A 9,755-nucleotide genomic window follows, 5' to 3' on the forward strand; every position below is an offset into this window, starting at 1 on the left:
TGAGGCGAGAGGCGGGGAGGGACTTCAGCCTGGCGCGCTCTTTCCTCCGCCCCGTTCCGGCCCCTCAGTCCTAGGAGCGTAGGACTATATTTCCCAGGCTCTCTGGTCTGGAATGCGGTTTTCGGTTTCCGCTTCCGGTGACGGCTCGCTACGCCCTCCCGCGAGCATCTTCCTCGTGGCCCCCGCGAACACTGGTCGTGTGCGGGTCATCCTGGGATTTGTAGTTCGCTTTTCCCTCGTTTCGCCAGTTTCTCCCTACCGGGTACTCTATTTCCCGGCGTCCACCGCGGCGCCCGACCCTTGGCGCTTGCGCGTTGCCCTTTTCCCCACCCTCCCCTACCGGGCTTCGCTTGCCGCGGTCGGGTGCACGGCCTTCGGTGTAGCTGTCGCTGCCGCCCCTTGGAAGCAGCAGCTCCTCTCCCCGCCCCAGTCCCAGCCCTTGTCCTGCAGGTGAGTCTGAGGTCGTCGCTGCGCCGAGCCTTCTGCTCCGTTGGCACTGCATTTGGGGTCTCTGCGCCTCGATGTGGGGGCGGGGAAGGAAGTGACCCGGTCCGGCCCTAAGGGTGTCCTGGGGGGCGGAGGCGGGATGTGCGGGCTCCTGTGGAAGGGGCCTGACAGCCACCCCCAGGCCGTGAGAAAAGGAGGGGCCGGGCTCTTGCCCGGGAAGGATAAACTTCGGGATCTTTGGGAAAGGCGCCGGAAACTTGCAGAACCCTACTGTGGTAGGGAGCCGAAGTCGAGGGCGCTGCTGGAGTTGACCCGGAAGGGAGAGGGGTCTGGCTTTCGGGAGCGCCAGGGATGTGGGGTAGGACTGGTGGGTCAGATCTTCTAGTTTCTCGCAAGTGGACGGCGCAGGATTTCTAACTGCAGAGAAAAGGGGCTGAGATGTAAATAAAAGGAGTTGGAGAGGGGTGCTTCGGAGTCTGAAAGCCTTTAAGAAAACTTGGTAAAAAAAAAAAACAAAAAAAAAAACCGTTGCCATCGGGTCGATTCCGACTTATAGCGACCATATAGAACAGAGTAGAACTGCCCCATGGGGTTTCCAGGGAGCAGCTGGTAGATTCAAACTGCCGACCTTTTGGTTAGGGACCGTAGCTCACCATAGCTCTCAACCATGGCGCCACCAGGCCTCCCCATTAAGAAAGGCTGGCCCCAAATTCTTTTGTGGTTGGAGGGCAAAGTGTGGGAGGAGGGAGGATACCAGAGACAGAGGGAGAGAGGGAAAGCTCTACGTTACCGGCTTTACTTACACCCTTATTTTTCTAGCTGACGTGAAGATGAGCAGTTCGGAGGAGGTGTCCTGGATTTCCTGGTTCTGTGGGCTCCGTGGCAATGAATTCTTTTGTGAAGTGAGTTCTTCTCAATCTCCCTAGTTTTCAGCACATCTCCACACCTACTCTGGCTCTAGATGTTTCCCTACGTATTCAGCGTTCTCATGATTTTGTCGTATGCTTCCGTGGAAACCCTCTCTTGTCAAGGAAGGGTCCCCTCAGTACCTCCCATTAACCTGTAGGGAAGTGACAAGACTGGTGCTCAAGTCCCAAGCCTTCTATCTTCCAACAATATAATGTTGGAAAAGTCAGTCTGTGTCTTTGTTATCACTAGAATAGTGTTAATAGTACCTGTTTAAGGTGGCTGTTAGGAGAACTGAAGTACTGCCTGTTAAAGTGTCTTGTAATGTGCAAAACTCAACATAAGAGATTGTAACTGCCTTCAGAATCCAAGCTGTCAGCCTCCACCTTCCTCAGAGAGCCAGCTGTCCTTAAATAGAGGACAAAACTGGTTCCTAGAGATGGGGCACAGGAGTAGGAATAGGGAACTTGAAAAGAATGTCTCTCTGAGGAGTTATTGTTAGAAAAGAAAGGCCAAAGCTTTTAGGGAAGGGAGTATGTAAGTACCTCTGCCGAGAGTTGGGCGTGGGGGCTTATGGGAACAGAAGCAGTTGTGTTGCAGACAAGGCATCAGTTAGAGCAATGTGACTGCGCCAAAGCCTGGGGTTTCTTTGTGCGTTCCTTCTTTACTTCCACATCCTGACAGGTGGATGAAGACTACATCCAGGACAAGTTCAACCTCACAGGGCTCAATGAGCAGGTGCCCCATTATCGACAAGCTCTAGACATGATCTTGGACCTGGAGCCTGGTGAGGCACCTTCAGGGTTGTTGTTTTGTTTTGTTTTTTCTCCTCTCTTTTCAAATCCGTACTCACCTGTTACTTGAATTTCTAAATTTCCTTTTGGTTCTTTGTTTCCCTTATCGCAAAATCTCCTGCCTCATTTTGATTCTCCATCTGGCTCTTGCCTAGTGACATGTACCACGTGTTCGTGTGCTCTCTGATTCTGTAACTTAGCTTTATTCCGTAATGTCAGTTTCCCCAAGTGTCTTGTTTTGTGTCTCTTTCTTCTGTCCTGCACCTTCCAGTCTAGAGTTCCACCTTTTGCATTGACATCTTTGCATTTACATATTGAGAAGGGAGTTAGGGGGAGAGAAGAGAACAGAGGCTGAAGAGGTGTGGTGGGAAGGCAGAGCTGCCTTGGGTTGGTGGAAGGGTCACAGACCCAGGTTTTTGGGTTGAATGTCCAGGTGATGGGTGGGGTGAGACTCAAAGATATGTGGTGGGCAAATTGAGTAGCCAGCAGCCACTGGGAGTGGGTGGAGCACCTTCAAGAAAGTTGAATGACAAGTGGTTGTATTTGGGCTGGGCCATGTTTCAGATGAAGAGTTGGAAGACAACCCCAACCAGAGTGACCTGATTGAGCAGGCAGCTGAGATGCTGTATGGATTGATCCATGCCCGCTATATCCTCACCAACCGTGGCATCGCCCAGATGGTGAGGCCTCTTTACTCCCACTTGACTCCTTCTGAGGCAGTAAGGGAAATAGGTTCCTGCAGCAAGAAGTCATACAAGGAGTCTAGCTGAGAAGAGGGGAAGAACCCCAGAATCTGAGCCTGGGAATTGAGTCCTGATTTCAGGCCGTGTTACAGGAGTTGTTTTCAGGAGGAAGATATGACCCTGAATGGGAAGGTCTTATAGACTGCCTCTTCCTCAGGGAACAAAGGGTGAATGACTCTGGTCTGCAGCCTGCCATCTGGAGGAAAGGAGGCAGTGCAATCTGAGGACCTATCTGGGCCAGAGAAGGGGCCTCTGGACAGAGGCAGAGGATTAGGGGACACAATGATATGGGTTGGGCTGAGGAGTGAGTCAGCATTAGGTGGGTTGCATCATCTCTTCAGATCTATCTACCAGTCCCCTCCATTTTATTCACCTCAGTTGGAAAAGTACCAGCAGGGAGACTTTGGCTACTGTCCCCGTGTGTACTGTGAGAACCAGCCAATGCTTCCCATTGGTAAGTGTTGGATAGGGGAGGGTGACATATGGCAGGTCCCCTGGGAATGTATTGGGACTTAGCAAGTCGGGGCCCAAATCCTGGGGAAAAGTTGGGCAGAGTTGGAGGGTGCCTGGTCGGCTGAGTCTGGCTGTCTCGCAGGCCTGTCGGACATCCCAGGCGAGGCCATGGTGAAGCTCTACTGCCCCAAGTGCATGGATGTGTACACACCCAAGTCATCGAGGCATCACCACACGGATGGCGCCTACTTCGGCACCGGCTTCCCTCACATGCTCTTCATGGTGCACCCAGAGTACCGGCCCAAGCGGCCCGCCAACCAGTTTGTGCCCAGGTGGGGAGCAGGGACAGAGTTACCAAGGGTCAAAGAAAAGACCCAAGATCCCCTGGAGATAAGGAGGGCAGAGCATGGCCCTTTTCTGAGGTCTGGTTCTCCCAGGCCAGGCTTCTCCCTTGGGCAAGTTATTTGATTGCCTTAAGCCTGTTTCCTTGTTTATAAAATGGGGATGACGACAGTATCTACCTGTCAGGGTAACTTTGAACATGTGAATTGCTTAGAACATTATTTGGCATCTGAAACATCATTTAAACTTTAGTTGTTGTCATCACCGGAGTCTCTGGGTGGTATGAGTGGTTAAGCCGTCATCTAACCAAAAGGTTGGCAGTTCGAACCAACCCAGAGATACCTCAGAAGAAAGGTCTAGCAGTCTATTTCCAAAAGGCCACAGCCATTGAAAACCCTGTGGAGTAGTTCTACTCTGCACACATTGAGTCACCATGGAATCGAGTCAGTGGCAGCTAGTTTGGTTTTTGGTTATTGTTATCACTGTTTTGGGTGTTCAACCTTTTACCAGGTTAATAAATATGATTCATCTTGCTGGGACATTGATTTTGCTTTAGTAGAAAAGAGAAGCTCAGTTTTATATTGTGACAAGAACTGATATGTAATAGAATTTGAGTTAATTGATGCTTAAGATACATCTCCAAATATTCTTGAGTGAAGAAGTTTGGGAACTGCTGCCCTTAAGCATTGAGCAAGCCCACGGAGGCAGAGAGGGTGGGGAAACAGGAATGCAGGCCACTCACCCCATGCCTCTCTGACCTCTGCCCGGCCCAGGCTCTATGGTTTCAAGATCCACCCGATGGCCTACCAGCTGCAGCTGCAAGCCGCCAGCAACTTCAAGAGCCCAGTCAAGACGATTCGCTGATTCCCTACGTGACCTGTCCTTCAGTCTTTTACACCGTTGTTCCTTTGCTGCCACCCTTTCAGGAATTCTTTATGGTTTTTAGTTTAAATTAAAGGGGTCATTATTGTGGTGGGGTTATGAAATAAAGTGGAAGAAAAGGCCATGAGCTGGTCTGCTGGTGCTTGGGGTTGGGGATGGGAGGGTAGCAGTGTGCTAGACCCTGGGACCCCTCAGGGCTCACCCTCCCCAAGTTGGAAACCAGATTTGTGCCCCATGGATTTGAGTGATGTTTTTAGTGGAGACCAGAATATAACTCCTAGGGCTGGATGTGAAGTGCAAGTTCGCAAGGAAAAGACCCAGAGAAAAATCAGGTTTCAAAGACTAGAAAAATATCTTCTTTTTGGGGCCATCTACAAGTGTCTGTTTATGCTTAAAGGGATGTAATCAACAGCATTGTCTTTCAGTTTTGGTTTTAAAGGGAAAGTGATCCTAAAGTCAACAGAACTAAGAGGTGGAGAGAGGAGGAACAAAGTCCAGAATTGCTGCTCAGTGGTGTGTGTGGGGGTGTGTGTGTGTGTGGCTTGTCTCAGAAACATGGGGATGCAGGGTTGCTGGCCAAAGATTCTTCCAGCAGCCTTGGTCTGGCCCTTTGTCTAGGGTAGACAGCAGGTGATCCCAGAGATAGACATACTAGTTCATGGACCCTCAGGATGGGGGATAGGGCTTTGAGGGGCATGCAGAACAAAAATAGTTGACTAAATAAAGGGCCAGATGGGGCCCAGGTATTCCCTCTGTCTGGGCCACTACTCCCACACTCAGGAACCAGACCTCGTGGGTGAGGACATGTTGTCTCTCCTGCCAAGTTAATAACTTCCCCTTGCAGCCCAGGGTCCTGCCCTGGGCAGGAGTATAGCTCTGCATCTACAGCCCTTCCTGCTCAGATTGCCTATCAAAACTAGCTGCAGCTCAGAATCAAGGCACGTGGCCATAGAAAAGTGGGTTTCAGGGCACCCCTCGGGGACTACCCCTCCCCAGAATCCCATAATGAACGTCCACATGCTTATAGGCATGCTGGTTATGGTGGGCTTCTCAGCAGAAAAGGGTAAGTGGGGCCGAGGGGCAGGGAGGAAGGGGTGACCATGAGTCCTGGAAGGGGGTGGGGCTGGATGCCCGGGTTCCCTGCAGGGCAGTGAACTGGGGAGCAAGCCAAGATTCCCACCCCTCCTCCTATCTTCTGCTTCCCCAGCTCCTGTTCCTGTTCCCGAAGTTCGGACCTGCCACTTCTGCCTCTTAGAAGACCCTGCTGTAGGTTGCATTTCGGGCTCAGAGAAGTGCACAATTAGCAGCTTATCCCCATGCATGGTGATCACTGTCTATTATGGTGAGTCAAGTCCCAGGAAGGGGCTGCGGGTGGAACAGCCCTGGGTTTGGTTTCCCCCACTTAGACTGCTTGGGCCTGGGGTGCAAGAAGAAAAGAGGAGGATCTTGAAAGGAAGGGCCTGAGATTCTGGGGGGCCAGCTGAGTTGTATCTTCTGGTACCTTCTGAAGGAGACTGGGATGGAAGTCACATCTGGGTGAGGGATAGGGAGAGTCATTGGTCAGAGTGCCAGGTTTGGGGACTATGGGAGGCAGCAAGGGTTATTGACTATCCCCTTTCCTCCAGATCTCAAGCCTCGCTTCATCATCCGAGCCTGTGGACAGTACAATTCCTACCGCTGCCAAGAACAACATAGCACCTACTTCTTGAAGTACTGGTACCACGCACAGTGCTGCCAGTACGATTACTGCAACTCCTGGTCCAGCCCCCAGCTCCAGAGCCACCCGTCTGAACCCCCCGACAGGCCCCTGGCCCTGCCCCTGTCTGAGTCCCAGATCCAACGGTTCTACCAAGCCCTGAACCTGTCCCTGCCCCTACCCAGCTTCCATGCTGGGATGGAGCCTGAAGGCCTGGACCCTCTGGCCACCCTGCCCCTGAGCCTAGGCTTGTCCATTGCTGACCTGCGCCACACATACCTGTTTCTCAACAGGTCAGGACTTTTGGTTCTTCCCCGGTCTTGGCCCTGACACCTTACCCCTCGCAGAATCCACCCTGTTTTAGCGACTCTCCCCTAACACCCTTAGTCCTGCACAGATCTCCCTGGGAACACCTACATTCTTTGGTCACCATGTTTTCTTGGGCCTCCTGCTTTGTACCTCCAACATTTACATGGGTGTGGTTTAATCTTCTCTGAAGCTATTTGGTGCTACCACCAGTGCTGCTCTTTCCTCCTAGAAAAGAATCTCAAGTGTGGATTCTGCCCAGGCTAACCTGGGAAAGGTACAGCTGTTTCCTTCATTCCTCTCCCACCATCTGAGTTCCGTCATCCCCCCTCATCTTCCCAGTCCCCTCTCAATCACATCATCTGCCACCTCCATTTGGATCCAGCTCTGGATCCCCTGTCTGTACCTGTCTCTAAGACCAAGTGCCAGGTTGAACTTGCAGCCAGAAAGATGAGGGGTAGACGTCAGTTCTGACTTCTGACTTGGCACTCTGGTGTCCGTACCGCACTCATCTCCACCACCTCCACTCCTGCCCTGGTCTGCTGCCCTCCCTCCAACATCTCTCAGCACAGTCTCTGGCCTCCTCAGCCCAACTTCACCCTCACTGAGTCCCATCACCCACCTCCAGGGGAGAGGAGAGGGTCTGTTCAACTCTGCTGCACATCTCCTGATTTCCCTCCTCAATAAACTGGGACTGGGCTAAGTCTGTGTCACTTTGTGGGCTAGGCTCAGGAGTGTGGGCAGGTGTAAGCAGGTTAAAGAGAATTCAGTATGGGATTCAAAGAGGATTGCAGAGCCCTGCCCACTCCACTTGGCCTTTGTGGCTTTCTCACAACCTGCCGCAAAGGGTCCCCATCTATCCCACCCCCTGTTCAGCTAGAGATCAAAGCATGGAGATTGTGACCTCTTCCAACCTTAAACATACCCTGCAAAACCTAGAAAGGTAAACCCAGGGAATGCCAGGTTTTTCCACCTAAGAGAGGAGGAAAGAAGTTTCTCTTTAAACCAGGAAGACTCAGGAATAAACCAAAGGATCTAAGCCCACATCCCGGAGTTACCTGGTGCTTTGGGAGCTGAGCTCTCCTGCCTGTCCTCAGTTCCTTTCCAGAATCCTGCTACCCAGGACCCCCTCTGTGGGAGTCCAAGTTGAGGGAGGAAAGTGCAGGGTACACAGGTGGGGCTACAGTAGTTGGATCTTTCATTCATTCTTTTAATGTTTTTGAGAAATTGTAAGCTTACAGAAAGCAATAATGAGTACTCATAACCTTTCCCATACGTTTAGTAAACACTGGACACGTACTGCTCTGAGCCAGGTCCTGTGTTAGGTGCTGGCACTTGCAAGTGAATACAGCAAAGTGTCCACCCCACCCCCAAGTCTCAGCCCAGCGCTGGGATTATAAAGCCTTTGTGGCTGGGAGGCCCAGTGCCAGCTCTGCCACTGGGGTAAATTGGTCTCTCTCAGCCTCACTTTAGTTACCTGTAAAATAGAGATTGTGCCTTACAGGATTGAGAGAATGCATATGAATGTGCTTACCTGGGGGCTGGCACGTAGTGCTCAGTGACCGTTAGCTGTTAAAGTTTGCGTATCAGGTGGAAGTTTTGGACCTTTCCCCTCAAAAAATACCTATGCCTTAGAGGCAAACACAATTTTTTTGTTCATTGTGCTTTAAATGAAAGTTTACAGTTCAAGTTAGTTTCTCATACAAAAATTAATACACACATTGCTATGTGACCCTAGTTGCTCTCCCCGTACTGTGACAGCGTGCTCCTCCTTTCCGCCCTGGATTTCCTGTGTCCATTCAACCAGCTCCCTGTCCCTCTTTGCCTTCTCATCTTATCTCCAGACAGGAGCTGCCCATTTAGACCCGTGTATCTACTTCAGCTAAAGAGCACACGCTTCATGAGTATCATTTTATGTCCCACAGTCCAGTCTAATCTTTGAAGAGTTGGCTTCAGGAATGGTTTTAGTTTTGGGCAACGGAGTCCAGGGGCTATGTCTTCCAGGGTCCTTCCAGTCTCAGTCAGACTATTAAGTCTGGTCTTTTTACTGGAATTTGAGTTCTGCACCCCACTTTTCAGGGACTGTCTGTTGTGTTCCCTGTCAGGGTGGTCATAGGTGGTAGCCAGGCACCATCTAGTTCTTTTGGTCTCAGGCTGATGGAGTCTGGTTTATGTGGCCCTTTTATCTCTTGGGCTAATATTTTCCTTGTGTCTTTTGTGTTCTTCAGTCTCCTTTGCTCCAGGTGGGCTGGGACAAATTGATGAATCTTAGATCGCCCCTCACTAGCTTTTAAGACCCCAGACTCCACTCACCAAAGTGGGATGCAGGACATCTTCTTAATAAGTTTGTTATGTTGTGCCAGTTGACCTAAATGTCCCCTGAAACCATGGTCCCCAGACCCCTGCCCCTGCTACTCTGTCAAAGTGTTTGGTTGTATTCAGGAAACTTCTTAACTTTGGTTTAGTCGAGTTGTGCTGACTTCCCCTGTAGTGTGTGTTGTCCTTCCCTTCACCTAAGATAATTTGTATCTACTATCTAGTTAGTGAATACCCTTCCCCCTCCCTCCCCACCCTCATAACCATCAAAGAATGTTTTCTTCTATGTTTAAACCTTTTCTTGAGTTCTTATAATAGTAGTCATATACAATATTTGTCCTTTTGTGACTGACTAATTTCACTCAGCATAATGCCTTCCAGATCCATCCATGTTATGAGATGTTTCACGGATTCATCATTATTCTTCATCATTGCATAGTATTCCATTGTGTAAATATACCATAATTTGTTTATCCATTCATCCTTTGATGGGCACCTAGATTGTTTTCATCTTTATGCTATTGTGAACGGTGCTGCAATGAACATGGGTGTGCATATATATGGCTCTTATTTCTCTAGGATATATTCCAAGGAGTGGGACTGCTGGGTCGTATGGTACGTCTATTTCTAGCTTTTTAAGGAAGCGCCAAATTGATTTCCAAAGTGGTTGTACCATTTTACATTCCCACCAGCGGTGTATAAGTATTCCAGTCTCTCCACAACCTCTCCAACATTTATTATTTAGTGTTTTTTGGATTAATGCTAGCCTTGTTGGAGTGATTTGCATTTCTCTAATGGCTAATGATTGTGAGCATTTCCTCATGTGTCTGTTAGCCGCCTTAATGTCTTCTTTGGTGAAGTGCCTGTTCA

General features: G+C 50.1%; 2 protein-coding genes across 2 annotated transcripts; both read left to right on the forward strand.

Moving 5' to 3' along the window:
• The first annotated feature begins 157 nt into the window (after positions 1–157).
• CSNK2B (casein kinase 2 beta) lies at positions 158–4,694 on the forward strand. The gene is made up of 7 exons (XM_004390749.2): positions 158–450; positions 1,267–1,349; positions 2,038–2,140; positions 2,712–2,827; positions 3,269–3,344; positions 3,486–3,675; positions 4,459–4,694. Exons 2-7 carry the CDS (start codon positions 1,278–1,280, stop codon positions 4,547–4,549), a joined length of 648 nt encoding a protein of 215 aa, XP_004390806.1. The 5' UTR covers positions 158–450; positions 1,267–1,277; the 3' UTR covers positions 4,550–4,694.
• Positions 4,695–5,572: 878 nt separating this feature from the next.
• Positions 5,573–6,593, forward strand: LY6G5B (lymphocyte antigen 6 family member G5B). The gene is made up of 3 exons (XM_004390798.1): positions 5,573–5,630; positions 5,775–5,909; positions 6,193–6,593. Exons 1-3 carry the CDS (start codon positions 5,573–5,575, stop codon positions 6,591–6,593), a joined length of 594 nt encoding a protein of 197 aa, XP_004390855.1.
• The last annotated feature ends 3,162 nt before the right edge of the window (positions 6,594–9,755 follow it).

This window comes from Trichechus manatus, unplaced genomic scaffold (assembly GCF_000243295.1).
Source record: "Trichechus manatus latirostris isolate Lorelei unplaced genomic scaffold, TriManLat1.0 scaffold00327, whole genome shotgun sequence".
NCBI classification, from domain to species: Eukaryota; Metazoa; Chordata; class Mammalia; order Sirenia; family Trichechidae; genus Trichechus; species Trichechus manatus.